Raw genomic sequence first — 22827 nt, forward strand, 5'->3', positions numbered from 1 at the left:
TAAGTAATGACTCACAGTCTACAAATGGCTTTAAAAAAGTATGCAAAGAAAACCACCACTGCAATCCCAAAACAAACAAAGCTGCTAACTTTCTTTTCCATCTAATGATCTTGGAACTTGAGACTTTTTGTGTTCCTCAGCATCATGAAATTCTCAAGAGCTGGAAACATACCAAGGCACAGAAGCATACTCCTTATTACCAAACTTGTGGACATGTCACTGGCCATGAACAAGGGAACTGCTCTGCTTCATAGAATCATTAATGTTGGAAAAGACCACTAAGATCATCTAGTCCAACTGTGGAGTTATCACCACCATGCCCACTGACCTGCATCCCTCAGTGCCACATGCACACAGTTCAACACCTCCAGTGAACCCATTGCCTCGAGCAGCCAGTTCTGAGAATAAACCTTTCCTAATATCCAACCCGAGCCTCCCCCACACAACTTGAGGCAGTTACCTCTCACCCTATCGTTAGATACCTAAGAGATCAAGCCCACCTCACTGTAACCTCCCTTTCTGAGAGTTGTGGAGAGTGATGAGGTCTCCCTTATTCTCCAGCCCTGTTTTATCACACTGCCTAGAACCACAGCTTACTGTTCTAGACAAAACCATATACAGAAATGTCAGAATACCTGCTAAGAGAGATTTGAGTGCCTCGCAGTTTTGGCACTTAGCTTTTAAATCAGGTTGGCTTACTGATCATCCACAACTAGTAAATACCACTGAGATGTAGCCAGAAGTGTCAAACTGCTTCTGCCTGAATCTGATCTCCTAATTCTTAGCTAAAAATCCTATACAGGTTGATAACATGTAGCTGTCAGTCATATGCAAATCCTAAAGAAAAATCAAGTCTTAAAATCAGAAATGCATTATTCTTCACAGACTTACATTTTCATTTTCTACAAGCCTGAAACCTTTTTCAGCAACATTTGGTTTCTTACACAGACTGCCTGGCTACATCACAAGTACCTTACCAGGCATTATTTTCTTTTTAAATCATTCAGTTGTCAAAATCAGAGTAACCAACAGTGAGTAGAGAATAAGCACCCTAAGTAATGTTCCATTTGTAATAAACAGCAGCAAAATCCGTACAAAGTCTACTATCTTTTGTATGCCTTAGGCAATAACATTACCACCTAACATACTTGTGGACATATCAAACAGTCAGGCACCTGAAATGAGTCCCTGCCTGCAGGTATGTACCCTCTGTCTACTATGAATGCTATTTCAGAATGCACAGAACAAACTGACCTGACAATAAAACACAGCACATTATCCTTTAATCAGCTCCTGCTTGCCTGCCGTTGCTGCTTCACATTCTTCTCATTCTATTATTTCTTACAATTGGAAAAAAAATCCAATTAGGTAGGATAAACTGATTTTTTCCACACTGATACATCTGTTCTACTTCTCAAGTTCTGATCACTGGCAAACAGCAGATCAAACAGCTGGGATGGTCCTCAAAGCCATGTCAGTAAACAGCTCTTATAAAAGCTTCCTTTGTTCTTCTTAGCCTTTTTTGTTTGTTTTCCATGTTACTTGACTATTCTTGTTTGAAACTACTGTCTACTGGAATTATTTTAACATGTGCAAAACAGGGTAAGTATTCATTACCACCCTCTGTTCCCAAATGCCAACAGTTGCATGTTGCTTTGTGTTTAGACTAGTAAAGAAATTGAATGAAACTTGAGATTAGCAGAATTTTCTCAGAAATGTCATCTTCTCTCTAACTCTTTTTTGCTGGTCTGTCTCACCCCAGTTCTACACCGGTGTGTCTAGATCTGAAAATCTGCCAATGCCTGTGACAGAGATAACTGAGAATTAATTGGTTTGGGTAATTCACATCGTTAAAAAAAACTGAATATTCAATTGCTGTCTCTTCTGACAGCTACACTTAACTGCTTCTAAAGCCCAGTTTCATCTCTGAATACACACGGTGTCTGCTTGTGTCAGTGGAATCACTGCACCTTCAGGTTATCTTAAGGCATTAGTAATTCAGGTGCATTCAAAAAAGCAATTGGAATTTTGCAGACTTCTACTTCCATCTATCCAGCTAGTAGCAACTTACCTGAGAGAGAAGAATGACTAAGATTTTTCTGTGACATCCTTTACAGTTTAAAAAAAAGAAACCAAAAACATGCAATAACAGAACCCACTCTCTAGGAATTTTTAACCTCATTAGCTTTTTTGCCAGACAGCAGTGGAAGGCAGCAACCCAAACAAAATGGGCTTGTAACACAGCTTATCCTTTTATTACATACCTAAAAGATGCTGAATAAATCTCCTAAGGAGTGATTCTTGTCCACTGCAAGTCAATTTGTACCTGATTCGATACTCTTCTCAAAGTCACTGAATACACCAAATACAAACATCATCATGTCATAAAATTACCTAAGGGAGGGATGCTGTGCAGTGGTTAGAGCACAGGACTGGAAATAGCTCAGGTTCCATTCTTGGCTCTGCCACTGACTTGCCGCATGACTTCATGCAAGTCAGTTAACTGCTCAGATTTCCCCATCTGTAAAACGTGGAAAGCACTTCTTATCTACCTCACTTATGTGAAGTGAGTGTTCATGTCTGCAAAGCTCCATAGATTTTTTTTTTTTTTTAATGAAAGTTAATAAGAAAGTGGTAATCCCACAATTTTAACCTACAGCTTCAGCAGACAGCCTGAAATCTTCACAGTTAAAGGAGTTAATCTAAGAAGTATTTAGAAACAAGTCATGAGGAAGCAGATACACCAACGATTATTACTGAAGACTCTTACCAGAACTAACACGCAACACTGAACAAACACAAGGACCTCCAGGCTCAATTTCAGGTTCTTAACAAAAAAGTGGTAAAAATTAAAACCACTAGATTGTGATATGACCTTCATGAGGATGATAACCTCCCCTTCCATCTCTCACCCATGAGATAATTAGAACAAGCTGAAACAGAAGATATTCCCAAAAGTAAACAAGATGAGCCAAAACATTTTCAGTGTCTGAACTCTATGCCTAACAGGCATAAGAATTTGTATGCATAACTTGATATGCTCCCCATTGCATCTTTCTCCAAAGATGCTCTGCTCAGCAAAATGAAAGGACAAGTCAATTTTTTCTTTTTCCTGGAAGGTACTGCATACATTACTATTGCTTCCATCAACCAAAATTGTTATTTCCCTACAAATCAGATGAGAAGATACACAGGACACCAAGAACACATCAGAATTAAACAGGAAAGTAAAAAACATACACTGTGTGTCACAAAGTTCACTTTGATAACTAGAAAGACTTTTAAGAAAAGCTCATAAAGGAAAATGAAATTGCAGAACAGTATTATTCCAAAGCTTATAAAGCTTTCTGAAGCAGCAACTTCCATTTTTCAGCAACATTAAGCAGTTATTATGCAACTATTTCCAGATAACACAGTAAAATTTGAAACTAAGCATCATTTATGAAGAAGAAAGCTTTATGCAAGGTTTTTAAATCTTCATTCAGTATAACCAACAGTGCAAGCAACCAGTACCTGCCACCTATACCAAAAGTATTCTGGAACACTACAAAGCAGATGAGATGAATAGCAACTGCTTAACTTACAATAGCATTCATGACTTCTGAGACTCTTGCCTTGCCTCCTTGATTTAAGGGTGTGCTTGTATCAGTAAGACCATCTAACAGCTCATTCATCACATCTTTAGCTAGTTTCTTTTTGTAGTTAAAAGAGATGCTTGTTTTGTTTTTGAAACCTGGATCTGGATTGCCATGCTTTCCATATACGTTTGTTTCAATCGTTTCTTTCCAGGTCTCACCCAATTCTTACCTATTATAACAGGAAATTTTGCAAAGTTGATTTAACTTCAGTCTACATAAAACAGTGATTTGAAAAATTCCATATTCAGAATCAGTATGAAGTAGATCAGTATCTTGACAGACATCTTCACACAAATGGATTCTCACAGCTAATTTCCTGTGGCTTGCTATATGATCCTTGAAGGCAGCACTTATGAGGATGACTCTGCTGGTCAACGACTAAAGGAACATCAAGATTGTTTGTAATAGCCACACACTTTTATATTTTCATCTGTACTCAGATCTGACTTGTTCCCTACTCCTCTAACCCATTCTTAACTTGTCTCTGCAAGTTCTCTTCACAAGTTTTTGTGGAACAAACAGCTCACAAACCAGGCACACATTTCGCAGCAATACAGGCATAGTAATTGAAAACTTTAAGCCAAAATTCTTACCTCCCCAGGTACTTCCTACTTGTGGAGCAGCAGATATTGGATGTACAGATGGATGAAAAGTTGGCTGCAAATCAAGCAGATCATTTGGCAGCTTTGAAGTGCTACAAAGAAAAATCAATACAAGTGTTTGAACTGTATCACGGTTCTCAAAGCAAGGCAAATGCTAGCAGCTGTCAACAATAAAGAAAGCTTTGTAACAAACTAGAAGTTATAAAAGTTGATGCATCTAGACCAAAATAACGAAATTTGCTGAATTTCACATTATGTCTTACAAGAACAGGTAAATACAGAAAGATGTTATACCAAATGACTGTTAAACCAAGCTGTCTAAAACACAACCAGCTTTTCCATCTTCCTCATAGCCTAACAGGGCTAAAACATCTCAAGTTCAAATGATCTGCAGCAACTTTTAGAGTAACCTCATGAAGCTCCATGCACTGTGGAACTCACTTTAATGGGTTACAACATCAAAATTTTACATCTAAATATAACAAGACCTGTCCACTATCAGCTGCACAGAAACTAAAAACTGGCTTACACTTGTGAGCTATTAAAGACCTCTGGGGAAAACATTAGAACTCTTGAAACACTTGGCCAACTGCTGTAGCAACATCAGTCCTGCAAATTAAAACTAGTTTACATGTACCTATGGGTCTACTCACAACTAAACTGAGATCCAAGAACATATGAAGATTAAGAGTGAAGTCTTCAATACATCTGTTGCAACGACTTCAAGAGTAACAGGGATGATAAAATATCATCTAGCAAAGAGTCCATTTCATACTCCAAATTTTTCTTGTTAAGTAAATAAAACTGAAGCAATGGTGTTCACCAAGAACCTCCCAGCACACAAAATAAACCAAAATTAGCACACATGGCTACGGACAGATGCTGAGGCATGAGGGCATCCAAGGATTGTTTGAAAACAGACTGGCGTAGAGATTAAAGACTAGAAGAGACACCCTAGATTTTTGCCTATCCTCTTGCTGACTCAACTGATTGTGTGATTCAGTTTATTATTTCGTTCCAATAGAGATCAAGAAATCATACTTTGCTACCACTGCCCCTATTAAGAAGTAGCTCTGCTCAGCACAGCCTCGTAATACGAAGAGTCTAAGCAATTTTCAAGATTGCTCAAGTTAACAATAAGAATTAATCAGAGGCATTCTATCCAGTAGCAAGCAACTGAACTTGCAATCCAACAAATCCACAGCTTCTGCTGTACAATCTGTTCTTTGCTCATTGCAGTAATACTGCCAGCAACTGAATTTAAACAAAGACAAACTAGCATTTGTTCTTCAAAAGAAAATGCTCTTGTTTCCAGCATGAAGCAGTTCTAGCCATTTGAAGAAGCTTTAATCAAATGTTTGTTTCAGACCTTGTAAGAAGGAAGATCAGCCATTCAAAGTCTCTAGTTCAATGCATGCTGCTACTTCAAATATTTCAGTCTCTAAGCTACTTAAACAAATTTCAAAGAAGCTTTTCAATTATCAACACTGACAGATTCTCTAGCTCCTTACACATGATTCAGCTATTTTCTTCATAAAAAGATGTAAAGTAACTTCCTACAATAGTTTTTTAGTGGGGAAAGATGGCTGTATAAGTACTAACTACTTTTAAACAACAGCAAGAAGTAAAAGGGGATAAGTAGATTCTTGCATGATTCTAAAGGAAATAAGCAATCCCTCTTGAGATTTATGATCCATGAGTCAGCAGCGTGTGCTTGCAGTCCCAAATGCCAACCTGCTGGGCTGCATCAAAAGAAGGGTGGCCAAAAGGATGAGGAACGTAACTGGCCTCCCTGCTCCATTCTCATGAGGTCCCATCTGGAGTACTGCATCCAGATCTAGGGCTGCCAATGCAAGAAAGACGTGGAGCTGCTGGAGAAAGTCCAGAGGGCCACAAAAATATCAGAAGGCTGGAGCACCTCTCTTGTAAAGAAAGGCTGAGGAACCTGGGTTTGTCCAGCCTAGTTGTGGCCTTCCAGTACCTGAAGGGAGCTTAAAAACAGGAAGGAAACTGCCTGTTTAAGTGGTCCCATAATGACAAGACAAGGGGAATGATTTTAAACTAAAATAGGGAAGACAGATTAGATTAGGAAAAAAATTTCATAGAGAAAGTGGTGTGGCACTGGTACAAGTTGCCCAGAGGAGAAACAAGACATGCTGGAGATGTTCAAGGCCAGGTGAGATGGGGTCCTGGTGGGTGGCAACCCTGCCCACAGCAGCACAGGATTGGAGCTGGATAGTCTTGAAGACTCCTTTCAATCCAAGGACATTTTATGATTCTATGTTCAAATCCAAAGCAAAATATGCCTTTGGAGAGCTATTTCCTTCTCTTGTACTCATGGAAGCACTGCACTCTCTGCCACCATCTTATTTGACAAGTATTTATAGAATGACGCTCACACCTTTACGCACACTGTTCCTGCTAGTCAACAATCAGGATTAGTGTGCAGTAAGTACGCTTACACTGTCTCTGCAAGTTCTTGCAGACAGATATTCCAGATACAACTCAAGACTGCAGAACTTGCTTCTTTTCCTTCCAACCCTGTTTTCAGGCTATCCTTCTACTAAAAGTCTACCAGAATATTTAAATATCTAGAAACGTAACACTGAGTTCTACATTATTAAGACCTCCCATACTGAATTATTTGACTTTTCATGAATGAACCTGTAAGGTGCTTCAGGGGCATGGCATGTCCATTTTTACAGTTCCAGCTGCCTGGCTAGCCTATCAGCAACTACAAGGCCTGTAAGCAGTTGATCAGAAACTATTCTGCAAATAAAAGATGAAGACACACTACACTGCTTTTTCTCCCCCCAACAGCAACAAGGTATTTTCCTACCCACTTCACACAGAACATTTCCTTTCACATCACTAATGAATTCTACACCCAAACAACCTCCTCCAATGTACCCTCTGCAGAAATTGAAATGATATTCTGGTTGCACCCCAACTCACAGTGAAGCAACAGTATTGAAAAATACCTGTTTGAAGAGCTAGGAGTAGAAAAAATATCAATGGCTGGTGTAGTCATTATGCTTCCTGCTGCAGTTGACACAGGAGAAGCTGCGGTTGTTAAAGAGGTATGAGGTTTCTTTGCAAGTTCTTTTAGACGTTGCTCCTGTTGGAAAAGTGAGCTGGCATAAGAAATCCAGAAACAACATTTGTGTATATCAGTTTGGAGGCAAGTAAAACAAAACTTAAATATTTATTTTTAATTATTTCACATGGTAAAGTATCTGTTTGTTAAACAAAATAATTACTGGAGACGCTGCTGCCACAGATCCTTCAGAAACATTACTTCACAAACCCTCCACAAGTTGCATGGCATATGGACATATGATTTTACCTCCAGTACTTTGTCAATAGCATATATTCAGTATAACTTTAGCTTTCTGCTCTACTCCTACAAGAGCCTTAATAAAACTATCAGAAAGAGAACAGAAAGTGTTTCGAGTTAAAATTTTCTGATGCCTACCTTTAAAGCTTTCAAGCGAGCCTGTTCTTCCTCTAATGCAGCTTGTTTTTCCCTTTCATCAACTTTCGTGAGAGACAGGCCAGTGCTTGCAAGGGAAGAAACTGCATTGGAAAGGGTGGTAGCCCTAAAGTAATTGGACGAGAGTAAATCAGGCTGTTAATAGGTAACACGTGATAGGAACATGTGAAGAACACTTTGCCTGTATCCACCCTCCTGCTCAGTCTCCTTCTGAATTCTTTAAAGGACTGGTTATATCACCATACAACATAAACTGATGAGATCTCCTCAGATGCACTACATGAAGTACAAAACAAAAATACCACAAAGAGATACTATTCACTCTTGTATGCTGAGCTTTGGGTTTCCATCCCTTAAGTTTCCCTTTAAACTCCATCACAGAAATTGATGCCTGAAGTTTTTATCTTAAGCTAACAGGAAAAGAATAAACATGCATTATGTGTTGACACAAGAATTTCTGACAACACAGGCCCAAATTCAAACTGTTGATCAATTTAATAGATTTAGTTAAGAAATTGTCAATGCAACCAATATATCACAGAGAAAGACATCTATCATCAATCTTAAGAACGTGCAAAAAAAATTCAAATACTTCACTTCTAGAATACAGTAACCTCACCAATGCCAGCAAAACAGTGAGGAAGAACACGTAAAATATTACTGTATTATTGTCTGGGCATGCAATAAAGAAATATCTAATTTAGCATGACTTCTCCCTCCATCCTCCAGTACTAAGCTTCTTTTATTTAAACATAATGAAGTTATTTGCCTAGAGGATTTCTCTAGATTGTACTCGTGTTTTAGCAAGCGTTTGCAGACCAGTGAATGCCTTAATCTCCAATTACTTTAAGCAACCATTTTTAATTTAAGGACTTCTGGAAACATTTTCTTGCTTCTGACAAAGGATTACAATTGAGATGGAAGAGTTTAAGGACATTCACAGATAAATGCTGCTTATCTTACAGAAGTCTAATTATTAACAGAAAATGAAGATTTATGGGCAGTAAATTAAAAAAACTGCTTCTCTTCAGAAGTCCAAGATTAGATGTGAGAAGTTGAACTACTGGCTGAGGGATTCTACAGCAGATCTTTGCAGCTCTTCAGATTCTGCTGATCTGAAGTACTCTGCAAGACATGTAACTCCCTCTTCTATTGTTAGAAATGCAACCTTCACTTCAACAGAACCTACGCAAACTTTATTTTTATAATCTAATCTCAAAACAATGAATTTAACATTGGCTTCAACATTTTTTTTTTTAATTGTAAAGGATAAGAACAGAAGCACCTGCTTGCAGCTGTAGAATCTTTTATTTTCTTTCCTTCTAGAGAAGCTAAGTGTTGCTCCAAAGCATCAAGAAGGCTACTCGGTGCCTATGAAGACAAAGGGAAAAGACAGGAAAAAACCCTAAGGTAAAGCATGTCAGTAGTTAAGACTTCCAGAGAATACAATTGTAAGGACTACTACAACTCTAAATACTTATATCACATCTAGGCATCCAATAGCTATTTAATTACTTTAAATATAACCAGAGGTTGTCTCATGACTGCTTCACTCTGTGTAAAATGACTCAAGTACTGAAATATGTCAAGAGATGTTAAAATTAACAGCTAGGAAACAGTAAACATATCAGAAGTAGCCAGTATTTCTAGAGACTAAGGAAATTGTACCTGAAGTCCTTCTTTGTGTGCACATTCTGCAAATTCAGAAGTGATTTCTATAGGCTTGTAGCCAAAGGAAGCTTGGTAAAAACTGTACCTTTATAACATCATGTAAAAGCTTCATTATGCAAACTTGCAAAGACAAATTGTGTTTTCAAGCATGATGGAAATTATATTGTCACAAAACTCAATTAGAGTATGAAATAAGTGGCCTCTAACATTTTACAATAGCATGATTGAAAACGAAAGCCAGGGTCTGACAGGGGTTGGATTTAATCACAAACTTTGAAATAACTTGGTGACAACATATAGAGGAAAGCATAAGTGAATGCTATAATGCCAAGTCTTTCTGATTATGCAATATCAAAACTGACATGTAATGACAAATACATAATAGGTTTATCTACCTGGGAAAGATCTGGTATGTCTCCTCTGTCAATTCCAACTTGCTGTAATAAAACAAATAAGCTTTAGAACCTGTTTCCATTTAGTAAAGGCAGTGATGCTCAAAAAACAAAGAAACATTAAAATGTAGTCAAAGAAAAAGCATAACTCCATACACAGTTTAAATCTCGATAAACTGAATTCTGTAACTGTTGGTTGTAATTAGTATAGTCTTTTGTTTAATGTACACACATTTGAAGTAGGTGTGTTAGAGACTTTTTACACAGCCTTGGAAACAAAGCTGAATGAGAATCAAGTACTCCAAAACTGTAAGGCTGGAGACCTTGCCTGTCCCATGAATCACAGGGCAAGTTCTCAGATCTACTGATACAGAGATGTAATTGCTAAAATGAAACACCTTCAAAGGTTTTAGATTTCTTTAAAAGCTATTGCTGTCTTCTAAAATGTACATCAAACAAAGGTCTGCAGCAGGATGTACATACTCTTACCAACTGAAAGGAAAAATGTAAAGCTTTACAGCTTACCTTCTGAAAAATTAGGAATAGTAAAGAAAAGCAACACATGAGCAGAAAGGTGTCAGAAATGAGAGATTTCTTAATTCAACAACACTTCAGAATGCATCAGATGACATTAAAAACATTTTACAAGGTAACTAATTTATCTCCTGTAGTTATTTAACTCATAGGCAGAAAACTAAAACACTCATCACAATTTCTTATTTGTTAAACTTATTTCATTTAAAACTTGACAGAATCATGGATTGCAAACTAGAGTATATAGAAAGTGATAGATTAAAGACTACAACCAATATTATCTTCTGCTTAAGGAGAACGTGCAAATCTACAAGTACTTTGCAGTAAGGTTTTTCCAACACAGTTCCCAAATGATCTAATCACAAGGACAAAGACAGATGACAGGAATGAAATTCAACTGAAAGGAAGCAGAATTTGGTTTATGAAAAATCAGCTCTGTCAAATAGAGGGTAAAGTTTGACTGAACATGGTTTACCTCTGCAACTTTGAGGAATTCTGAAATCCGTGTCATTCTAGTGAGGAACTTCTTATATATATCAAGGCCTTCTTTGCACTGGTTCTTTTTCATATCAAAGTACTTTTCTAAAAGCAGGAAGAGCATGCACATTAAATAAGGAATCACACAGCCTGCAGTGTTCCTGTGCATATTTCAAAGTAGAAGCATATAAAATAAGGCAAACAGAAAATGCCTGCAGATTTGTTTCGCCATGTTAACTGCATTAGTCACTATGCCTAACTCATACCAAATGACAAAAGCTCCACTGAACATGAACTAATGATCATCTGCATGCAGTTCCACCTTACTTGGTAGGTACTAGATCTCCCACATTCATAAGTACCCTGAAGAGGATAGTCAGGTCTAAGAATAGGTCACCTTTCTTGTGGGAAAAGAGGCAATTTTGTGGTATGACAATCACAAGCCTACTCTATACCAGCAGCCAGCTATCAGGCAAGATGTTGGTATTTTCTGTAAGACTGATGCCTTTTTTATAGCACCGTCTACAACAGTGGCATGCAACAGATTGCAAAATACTGGTACTGGAAGTGGAGGGTTCCACCCCGCCTTCTTGAAATAGGGCTTTCAGGCTTGTTTTGACTGAAGCTCAATATAGAAACATGAATGAAAGCAACTCTATGCAAGTTCTTATTACTAAGAGAAAAGAACCAGTCTGTGACTCAAGACTGGAAGCTTAACTATCCTTCATTGGCTAATTCTGGGTTTTACTTTCCATTTTGCAAGGAATGTGACAGCAATCAGATAGCTAGATTCAATCATGGAATTCAAGAACAAGCAAGTGAGCACACTACTGCGGGGAGACAGGCTCCCTTGCATCTCCAGTGCATGCAACTGAAAGAATCTGAAGTGAGTGAATGAATTTCCCCTAAATACATGACACTCTCTAGAAATATAAGCCAACAAATTACTACAGACAACACTAAAGCTTCAAAAGCCAAGCAATCAGCAATACTGTGACTGCAAGTTTGTAACTGATGATAACCCACTGCATTTAGAAATAAACAAAATAGGATCATGTTTCTTAAAGAAAAGTCATTGATTGTTTTTGCCAAGCAGTATGAGACAAAAAGTGCTATTACAAAAAAAAAACCTCAAATTGACTTTGCTTTCAGAAACTTACTGATCCCTATATATAACACATTGACTTGGGGAAATCTGTAATATTTTGATGTTTCACAATAACATTATTTCAATTTCTTTAAAAAGAGCAGATATTTGCAATGGTTTACTGAGCTCCCTCCCCAGAATTAAGCATTGCAGAAAGCAGTTTTATTTACCCAAGAGGTTAATAATCCCTTCGTTATATGCCGCAAACAGTCTAATGGCATCTTTGAAGAGAAGCATGAAGGCAGCATTAATTACACCATTTGTAAGTTCATTGCTATTGACCTAGGAAGATCAGAAAAAAAAGTTAATTTGACTGAATCAATCACAATTTGACTGAAAACTTAAAGAGTTGAGCTTCAGTACTCTACCCAAATTCATGCTTTCATTGGCCATTAATAGAAGATAAGCAGAAGAGTAAATCAACAAGGCATTTCTCAGCAGAAAAATTATATCCTTCTGGCAACCATTTCTGTTAACTAGTATTAACATTAACTAATGTAGCAAAAAAGACACAGGGAAGAAATAAGTGACTTTTACATGTAAAACAAGTATTACATAATGTACATGACTAATAACACTTATTTAAGACAAAGGATTTTCTTGCACTGAGCATCATTTTTCCTGCTTTCTTGAGATATAATCTATGAACAAAATGCATTTTGCTCTCAGCCTCCACACAAAACACAGACACAAAGGAAGAACATGGAGGCAAGTTCAAGACCTTGAACCTTAGCATATTTTACAGCTTCTTTTTTTTTTTTTTACAACAAATGCAGTATGTTTGATGTGTACACATTGCTAAACTTACATTGAAGTCAAGAAGTGCATCCATTTGGTTTTGTATAATTGGTACAGTTTTTAGGAGTTTTTCTGTGCTCATTGTTCTCATTACGCCATCAGCACTGTTGAGCAAAACAAAAGAAAGTTCAAGTGAATTTTGAAGGCAATTACTGAGAAACAGAATATAGACAATAAAGCAGGTCAATGAAAATACTTAAATTTGTGTGGTCATACAAAGCAGGTATTTGATTTTTAAGAATGCTGTCTAGACAATACAATACTGCAGTGTTGCAAGAGCAATAGTTTTTGAGCAAAACATGACTCCAAACTGAGGGAATGAAAGTGATATTTAAGAATCTCAGTTATGATACATCAAGTAAAAAAAACAACAAATACAATGAAGTTTTTTTCTGAAGTTTGTTTTTATCTATGCTTTTTCTAATCACCTGGTTATTATTTCATAACAGCCTAGATCATTTTCAGCTGAAAGCAAAGAGAAAGAAAAACAAACAAGATACTGTGATTTCAAAGCTTTTCCAGAAGAATTACAAAGACTACAAGAGACTTGCTTTTAGTGGCAAACTATCAATATCTAGTCATTTATTAATTGCTCAGACTAGACTTATTTTGCTAGACATTTAAAAAATGCATTGAAAGACTGTTAAAAATATAAAAAAGCAACAACCAAGGAAGAGATTAAATCACTTCAGTGACAAGAAACAACTGCTGTAAGACAAATCAGGCAGCCTTATAGTTCATCTGCATGCACAGGGCAAACCAAATGTTTCCTGGAAGTGCAAGTCTCCCAGTGCATCTGCACAGAAAAGGCTATGGCTGCTCTCCAAGCTGGAAGGCAGCAGGGAGCTGGCTGTTTTCAGCTTTGTCCTCTAGCAGTATTCTCTCTCCTGACAGCCAACAGCAACTGAAGTAAGCCTCGTGTGACAGGGCATGTGTGCATAGCCCTGACAAAAGCTGAGGTGTGGAACCAACATACTGCTGCCCCAAAGCAGTTGTCTGTGTTGTTCCTGGAAGAACCCTCAGGCGCACACTGCTGTAGGCTTAAAACATGACTACAAAAGAACTGTGCATCTGTGGTGTATCTAGTGCACCTACTGCACCTGCAGCCACCAGACCACACACAGACTTGGTCTGTGGGAAAGACTAAGTTTTGTGTCACTGGGACTCCCATCATCGCTGAATGCAAAAAGATTAACAGGAATATGGGGATTATCATCACAGGTTAATACTGCAGAGTCTGTTTGAACAATGAGGCATAAGGGATTTGGATGATGTTGCAAGGGAGCACTATGCAGTCCACTACTATGGTTAACACCCAACTTAACAGTTTTAAATTGAGATTCCTGTGGGTGCTGAAGTTTCAGCAACAGTAAATTGCTACATTGTCTGGGAAAGTTAAAGGATGCTCAAATGTAAAACTGTTTTTAAAGTTTAAAAAACGCTGCGTACAGAGATAATGAACAAGGATAGAAAGACTTTCAGCCATCACCAGTACACCTTCTCTGGCACTCATGATGAAGGACATTTCCTAATCAGTGGCACACACATTACCTGATTACTGGTGCTCTGCACTGGGATTTTACATAAAATGTGTACCTGGTCTCAAGAGACTAGTTTCTCTTCATGGCACTCAGTATTGATGTGTTTGATGCACACTTCTTCCATTTCTATACATTAAACTCAGAGTTTACAACAAGCAACATTACAGTCACCCAAGTAAAATATTCTGTTCCTTTGTGTGTCCTGGGACATACTTAAGTGAGAAAACCAGATGTTACTAGATAACTTCACTAATATGTTCTTAAGCACACAGTACTGACATGTAATCAAAACTGATGTTTCCCACTTCGATTACAAAAGGAAGACAAAAAAACTCAAGGTAGGTAAAAACAAAAGCAGTTCTTACCCTCTTTTTACTTTTGTGAAGTCAAAAGCCACCTGTCTGTAGGAAACCGCCTTTTCATTCAGGTACCTGCTATACCGCCTGATAAACGTTGACATGTCATAGCCTAAAAAACAGTTAAAAAGATGTTTCAAAAAAACTTATCTACTCATAGAATCACAAAATCATAGAACTGAAAAGGACCACAGTGATCATCTAGTTTCAACCCCAATGCCATGGGCCTGAGGGTCACCAGACCCTAGACCAGGCTGCCCAGAGCCACATCCAGCCTGGCCTTGAATGCCTCCAGGGATGGGGCATCCACAGCCTCCTTGGGCAACCTGTTGCAGTGCGTCACCACCCTGTGTGTGAAAAACTTCCTCCTAATACCCAACCTAAGCCTCCCCTGTCCCAGTTAAAAATCATTCCCCCTTATCCTGTCACTATCTACCCATGTAACAGTCATTCCCCCTCCTGTTACACTTACATGCTCCCTTCAAGTACTGGAAGATTACAATGAGGTCTCCCCAGAGCCTTCTCTTCTCCAAGCTAAACAAGCCCAGTTCTCTCAATTCACTTATTCTCAAAGTGCAAGATACCAAAGGCAGCATCATTCTATTTTTGCCTGGATTTATATGGTTAGCTTGCCTATGTTACCAACAACAGTGTATGTCATTGTATTCAGCATGTAAATCAATAAAATTATTCAATTTAGCAGTCCTCAGGCTGCCACTGAAAAGGCTGCTGTCCCCAGGCAACCACCCAGTACACCTGTTTTAGAACACCCGTAGAAAAATTACAACCAGCTATACAAAAAGCAAGGCAGAAGGAAGGAAACTCTCAGAAAAATAGACAGGCAATGACACACATCATCAGAACTGCACTGAACTGTAATAGAACCAAATGAAGTAAAACTTATTTACTTATAGAATTAGTCTCAAAAATGAGTAGGACAGTCTCTGAACAATTTTGAAATACATCTGCTTTGTTTGTGCAAGACAGCACATCTCACTCATACACTGCATGCAACTATGAAACATTCTGAAATTTCATCAAAATATACCCCTTCAACTAGAGAACTGCTTTCAGAAATCGCAGGAATACCAACTTGGATCTGTGTAACTAAGGAAGTCTTTTTTAGAAAAGATTTCCAAAGGAAATTCCTCCAGCACATAACTTCTATATAACAGCACTCTAAATTAAGAAAAGCAGTCTGAGCTAAAACACACAATAATTACTTCTCCAGTGCCAAGTTCCATCAAAATTACTGAGTTGTATTTGCCAGCACACTACTAGACTACCGCTGTTTAACAAAAACGATACCTTACCTTGCAATCCACTTTTGTCTAGGAAGTTGCTCAAATTAAACAACGTGTTTCTGGACGCCAGATACTGGATAAAGCGCTAAATGAAAAGAACAATTGGAATTCTTTTACCACACTGACCCCCAATTGGAACTGAGATAATAACAGAAGCTCTCATAGTGCGATACATAAAGTTCAGCTTTCAGGCTTTACCATTTATTTCAAGTCTGCAAACTATCACAAAAACTCAGTTAACTGTAATACTAAGCCTGAAAAACTTCATCTGAGCCAGAATGATGTATCAGAAGTTTCTAAAGAATTCCCCAAATACAATAACATTCTACATGCTCACAATTATTTCACCTGTTTCCTTTATGAAAGTTTATTTCATTTTATCAATCTATCACATAGTTTCACTCAGCCCATAGTTAAACAGTACTTAGCTTAAGCATCAAAATCAGGTGACAAAGGTTCACCTGCTTACAGACTAAGAATTAAATAAACAAGAATCCATAAAAAGCATGAACGTCACAGCACCACGCTTAGCGCACCTCTAATTAGTTCAGTGTAGTTCTGAACTGTTTCACAAAATGAATGATGTGACATCTTTTAAAAGACCTTTCAGGTTGCTGGCAGCAGATTTAAGTCAGTAGGAAAAATTATTTTGTCTTATGAAGCACTCTCTAGAGCATGGCTACAAATACAAACCAGACAACCATTCACTCATGATAATATTTTGACAGAAGAAAAATAGTTCCGATTAATATAACATGTCCTAGGTTATTTTTATTAGCATAAAGAGAAAACAGATTAGAGAAGAGTAATGCACTCAATACTCTGACAAAGGAATTAAGAAAAAGCTGGAGGATCAGATGCTTCCCAATTTTTTATAGAGCAATTTATGGATTCTTTATGATCTTCTAGATATCTCCAACTCTCCACTGGAGTTTCATCCCCAGTCATGAAATTTTATTTCCATGTTTACCGTCCAAGTGCTATTTCTAGCTGCAAAATATTTCTTCTCAAGAAGCACTCAGCATCGTTACTTCTGCAATTTAGCAGTCAAAGTTTATTTGGCAGTTTTATTTTTGACATGGCAAGTATTTCAGACAATGGCACCTTAAGTTACTGTGAATTGTACTGTTATCAGCATGAAACACCAAAAGCAAGCACAGCAGAATCACAGAGACTATTTTGGAAAGTGCCAATTAGCCCAACAATGATGCTTAATGTCAACATGAGAAGTTTGCCCTCTTGTGGCTTATGTAACTTCAAAGGATGGATGCAGTGCATTTCACCAAGACCAGAAACACTCTGCAGCCAATCTGCAAGAAAAACCTGAGCGTGCATATGTAAATATTTTACAGAATCACAGAATGGCTTGGGTTGAAATGGACCTCAAGGATCATCAAGTTCCAACCCCTCTGCCACAGGCAGGGCCACCAACCTCCACGTTTAATGCTAGACCACACTGCCCAGGGCCCCATCCAATCTGGCCTTGAATTCCTCCAGGGACCAGGCATCCACAACCTCTCAGGCAGCCTGTTCCAGCACCTCACCACTCTCATAGTAAAGAACTTCCCCCTGACATCCAACCTCCATCTCCCCTCCCTCAACTTAAAACCATTTCCCCTTGTCCTGCAGTTATCTACCCTTTCAAAGAGTTGATTCCCCTCCTGTTTGTAGGCTCCCTTTAGGTACTGAAAGGCTGCAATGAGGTCACCCCGCAGCCTTCTTTTCTCCAGGCTGAACAAGCCCAGCTCCTTCAGCCTGTCTTAACAGGGGAGGTGCTCCAGTCCCCTGATCACCTTTGTGGCCCTCCTCTGGACCCTCTCTAAAAGCTGTCTTTCTTGTATTGGGGGCTCCAGACCTAGACACAGTCCTCCAGATGGGGCCTCAAGAGCATAGTAGAATATTATTTGGTCTCGCTGCAAAGTACTACTTGTAAATTCATAAAGCTAGCCCTTAATTCCCAAGTTCATATACACTATAATATACTGACTGTTTGCAATACCAACCAATGCTTACAGTGTTTCTAATAAAGCCTGTAAGTAATTTTTTTTTGAGATGTGGGAAATCCAAGCAGCTGTTGTGCTTAGCATTTTGAGAAGTAAGGCCCCATAAGAACTCAATTTGTGAAGCAAAACAAGCTTATTGCTTTCTGTTTGAATTGGTGTTTTATTCATTTAATTTTGCTGTAGCATGCGATGTTACTGGTCTGTCCATACTCAAAGCCACAGGCACGTGTTCTCCCCCTTTGCTGCAGAAGGCTGAGTGGTGATGGCTGCCATCAGTTACCTTGAATTTTCAGTAATTAAAATAACACTGCCAAGGAAAAGGTACTTCCAGCACTCAACATACAGTTTTGATTCAAGCATTACAAACTTGAAGTAGAAACACTACATAGATAAATATAATACTCTGCCCATGTTCATGCAATTTTTGGCAAAAATAATCATAGAATCACAAGGTTGGAAAGGACCTATAAGATCATCTAGTCCAACCATCCTCTCATTATCATTGCTACCACAAGCTACTAAATCATATCTCATAGCTCCTCCAGACAATAAATAATATAGAAAGGATTTAGCTGATATTTATAGAAACAAAGGGCTTTAACCATTCTCAGACATAATACTTTCTGCATTACCTCATTTCCATACACCATTAGATGATGGGTTGTGATGAGAGATTTGAAGACCACCACCCAGCTACTGTTGGTAGTTCTTTCAAACAAACTGTCTGCCAGCTGTGGGATGTTCACATTCATCTCATTCGTGCACTGGATTAAATCTGCAATGCAATGATAAAAATTCTGTAAGTTCTAAGAAAGAAAAGTCAATGAAATACAAAAAACACTGTTAACTTTATAAAGTAATATTTTCTATGAAAACTGAATGCCTTTCCAAGAAAAAAAAATATCTGAAAAGCAGTCAGCTAGAAGCTCATTAACACAAATACGACTCTTCTTGCTGCCAAGATCCCAGGTTCTCAATTGTTTTTGCAGTTGCCTTACAAGGTCCTGGAACAGAAGCACCAGAATAATTGATGCTACCTCTGACTAACAACTCCCAGCTTCAAGTTATCTGACACTTTAAAGAGCAATAGAGTTCTTCCTTGTTACTATTTAATGAAGACTTGCTGGAAGACTGGAGTTAATTGTAACACATGAAACCTCTCATTTCTGGCTTTTCAATGGACCAATGAACCCCTCGAGCCATTGGTTCAATGCGACTAATAAATTGAAAGATTACTCAGTCTTGATTGCATTGTATCAACACCTCCAAAAGAGCAGCAGAGGAGACCTGAAGTTTAAGAATGAGCCTCTAGCTACGGTGCAGTGGCTGATTCATTTACCTAAAACTAAGTTGGCTGCAACTAGAAACATGGTTAGAAGCACAGCAAAACAACCAAGGCTGGGTAGCTGAAACAGAGCTATCCAGTTTTTGTTCTGTGTGAATTTCTGGTAGAAAAGATCTAGTGAATCCTGATATGATTGTTTAAATAAGTAATCCTTTTCATCTCTTAGATCTGTTAGTGTCAAAAATGTGTCACCCAACTTATAATGTAGCAAATGATAATAAGGAATAATCCATTAACTTGGTTTCAAATGCTGATGAAGAAAGTGAAGATTTCAGATCACAACGCTATAGAAACAAAACTATTTACATTCAACTGTGATACAACACAGCTTGGTAGCACTAAATACTAAGTTTTTACTTCCTTTAACAGAAGCATTGGTGACATTTCACTGTTATTACCACCCCACATATAAAGCAGTTATTTTTTCTCAGACTGAAAGCCTTGCCAATGGCTGTAGTTCAATATAGATCAAGACTGAAATCCTATGATCTACTAAGATTTTAAGCAGATCCTATGATTCCAGTTAATTCCAAATGCAAACATTTAATCTTTGAAGACAGAATTTTTCTATTCTGCTACAAATAAACTCTTATCATGAGTGACTGAAGTCAGGCAGGACTTTCTTCAGACACAAGAAACAGGTAACATACGCCTACTGTAAACTCTGAACTAGTAGAGTCAGAACTGAAAAAGCTGGTATTTACAAGTTTAATAATTAAAGGAAGCAAGCAGGAAATGATTTCCACATTCAAAATGCGAGATGGAGAGATTAGCCATTCCTTGATCTACAAGTAAAACTGATGACTACAGGCATTCATGACCTCACTTTTAAGGCATGGTTATCTATTATTGGATGATGACTTTAGGTGTTAAGACAATGCGAGGATATTGCTCAGCAATAGATATGTTCTGAGCTGGCCATTAAAACCAAGCCCTGAAGCTTCTTGATTCTTGCCACTTAAGGAATAACGTAAGTTTTGTGCAAGGCTATCTGACAGAAATACACATTAAATGTAAAGGTATGCATCACAGTATATCAAGTCACACACCACAGCCTAAGAGGTGCAATGCAAGTTAGAAAGTGAGGATTTCTATTCCTGAACACAATATTTGCCATACAGTCAATCACAACCAGGTGTCACTTAAGTCCACTACCTTGAATTGCTAAACAATTGCATCTCTTCTAGAGGACATTTTACACTGGTAGAAGTGTTTTTAAAGAAAACAGCTTTCAAATCATGCCTTGATATCTGTGGCTGCATGTAAAAGAAAACAGCCTTTGTGACAGCAACAGAAAATCATCCCTCACAGCACTGATGAATGCTTATGTGAAAAGCATGTGAATGAACTTGGTGAGTGGGGGAAGAGGGAAAGGCACATTAGGAAAGAGAAATACCGGCCAACTGGGATTGAACAGAAGTAAATAGACAAGTCTAGCCTTGAATGGAAGGAAATAGATTTGCAAATGCAAACAAGGGAAGAGTTGGTACAAAACTCACATTACTGCGAAATTGGTCCAGCAAAATAAAAAGCTTCTTTCTGTATAAAAGGCAGGTTGAACAGATGCATGGAAGTTTTATGTAGGTACTTTTCATCAGCACAGATGCTTAGCAGTCTGGTACATCCTGATACTCTCAAGTGCCTTTATCATTGATGTAGCAAAACACGTCTAAAAGCTTCTTTGAAAGTATGTGCATGAGTAACATTGATTCAGTACAGAAATACTTGTACAGTTAGGCCTCAATTAGATCAGGCATTTTTATGCTATCCATGGCATAAGAAGCACAGCACAGGTATAGCAGAAGGGAATACAGCAGCCTGCACTCCACACTGCTGGGCTGGCTTTTCAGGAACAGCCTCACATACAGTGTTGTTCTTCATCACATTCCATCAATAATGGAGAGGCACAATGATTTTCAACATTGTACACTTGATAAAACCTGGTTTCACACCCCTACCCATCACACTACCAGCTCATGGCTGCTAGTTACTGGGTGTGATATGAGCAATACTATACAATAAAACCAGAACTACCTACGGATAAGGCACTTCCAAAGTTTCAGAGAAAGCAGCAGTAAGCAACAAGAACTTTACCTTAAGCTTGCTGCTGGGTGGGACACTTGCATGAGGGAAAACTTTAAACAGCAATTAATGTACAGCCATATCCATGGGTGGAGGTGGAGACAGCCCAAAGTTCAGCAGGACAGCCAGAGTTGAAGGATGTGGGCTTATTCCATCAGCAGAAGACAAAGGAAGGTGGGAGGGAGCATAAACATTACTTTCAGTTGGACATTTTTGTGTGGTTAACAGCTGAAGTACGACAGGCAGCAGACATTGCAGCGAGGGAAATTCTCATAGGAAAAACAATCTTAAATGAAAGTGGTCAGGCACTGGAATCCATAAGAAAGCAGATCTTTTCCTGTGTACCCTGGTCAAGAAGGGTCAGATCAGCAGACTCTGAGGTCCCTCACTACCTACACCTATGCCCTGTGTATGGAAAGAGAATGAGAAAATGGACACACACAAGTGACTTACAACTTTATAGTTCAACATGAATGCCAGTTTCTAAAGGTTACAAGGCCTTAGAACTGTGAGGAGATACAGTTTGAAGAATTTTATTTCACCTATCTATATGAATTCAAGTGCCAAGTTTCAGCAAAGATCTTGAAATTACATAACTTTCCTATAAAACAGTTCTAGTCTTTTCAAAATATAAGATATTCAATCTTTTTTTTTTTGCTACATTAACTAAAATCTTCACTGCTAGATTACTTACACTAATTCAGTTTTTAGATTTTATGCCTTTTCCCCTCTAAAAAGGAAATCTTGTCATGATTCCCTGCAAAGTGTCTGGTCTACAGACTTTCTCGTAGCACCAGAAGATGTGCCATTACACCTGTACCTAAGCAATTCTGTTACTTAAACCTGTTGAAGTTGCCTAGCACAAAGCATGCAGCATCATACCATAGGTTATTCCAGGTAGGAGAAAGAAGGTATTTGCTCTCTGAACCAAGATATCTACAAACTTTACAACTGTACAGGCTTCGTTACAGGACAGAACCAAGTGATTCACTGTTTTTTTTTTTCCCTCCTAAAATATTACACAATTGATAGGCATCAGGTCAGAGAAGCATAAAGGTGAAAAGTACAAGAAAGCTGAAGATTCACATGCAAGAAACAAGAAGCTACCTGTACACAAAACAGCTCCTATGAAGTCAATCTGGTATAGCACCTTCACTAGGTGTGTAGATGTGGGTTAGCAAAACCCTATATGCAATCACAGGGTTCCCAACCAGCAGCAAAGCCAAGGCAGTCAATACAGCAGCAGAGGCATCAGCTACTCATTATCCTAGAGAACAGGTGTGGTTACAGCATGTGCTTGTGATGTGACCTGATGCAGAACCCCATCCTGCCCTAGGCACCCCCCAAGACAGAATTCTAACTAACATCATTGGTTTTCTCACACAGAGAACCCCTGTTTGTACAAATTTATTTGGGGAATCTTACCTCCATTAATTTATCAATT

The 22827-nt window shown here is 38.3% G+C and overlaps 1 protein-coding gene across 3 annotated transcripts in view; it reads right to left on the bottom strand.

The window, feature by feature from the left end:
• Positions 1-22827, bottom strand: part of PICALM (phosphatidylinositol binding clathrin assembly protein) — a 64844-nt gene that overhangs the window by 20134 nt on the left and 21883 nt on the right. For all 3 annotated transcript variants that reach the window (XM_031612433.2, XM_031612434.2, XM_031612435.2), the window contains exons 2-12: positions 18589-18731; positions 15963-16038; positions 14659-14761; positions 12763-12856; positions 12125-12236; positions 10806-10912; positions 9800-9841; positions 9019-9104; positions 7716-7839; positions 7222-7358; positions 4232-4332 (exon numbers count right to left, since the gene is read on the bottom strand). In XM_031612433.2, coding sequence (XP_031468293.1) covers positions 4232-4332; positions 7222-7358; positions 7716-7839; positions 9019-9104; positions 9800-9841; positions 10806-10912; positions 12125-12236; positions 12763-12856; positions 14659-14761; positions 15963-16038; positions 18589-18731 — 1125 coding nt within the window. The remainder of the gene's footprint in view (positions 1-4231; positions 4333-7221; positions 7359-7715; positions 7840-9018; positions 9105-9799; positions 9842-10805; positions 10913-12124; positions 12237-12762; positions 12857-14658; positions 14762-15962; positions 16039-18588; positions 18732-22827) is intronic.

This window comes from Phasianus colchicus, chromosome 1, assembly GCF_987193195.1.
Source record: "Phasianus colchicus chromosome 1, bPhaCol1.hap1.1, whole genome shotgun sequence".
NCBI classification, from domain to species: Eukaryota; Metazoa; Chordata; class Aves; order Galliformes; family Phasianidae; genus Phasianus; species Phasianus colchicus.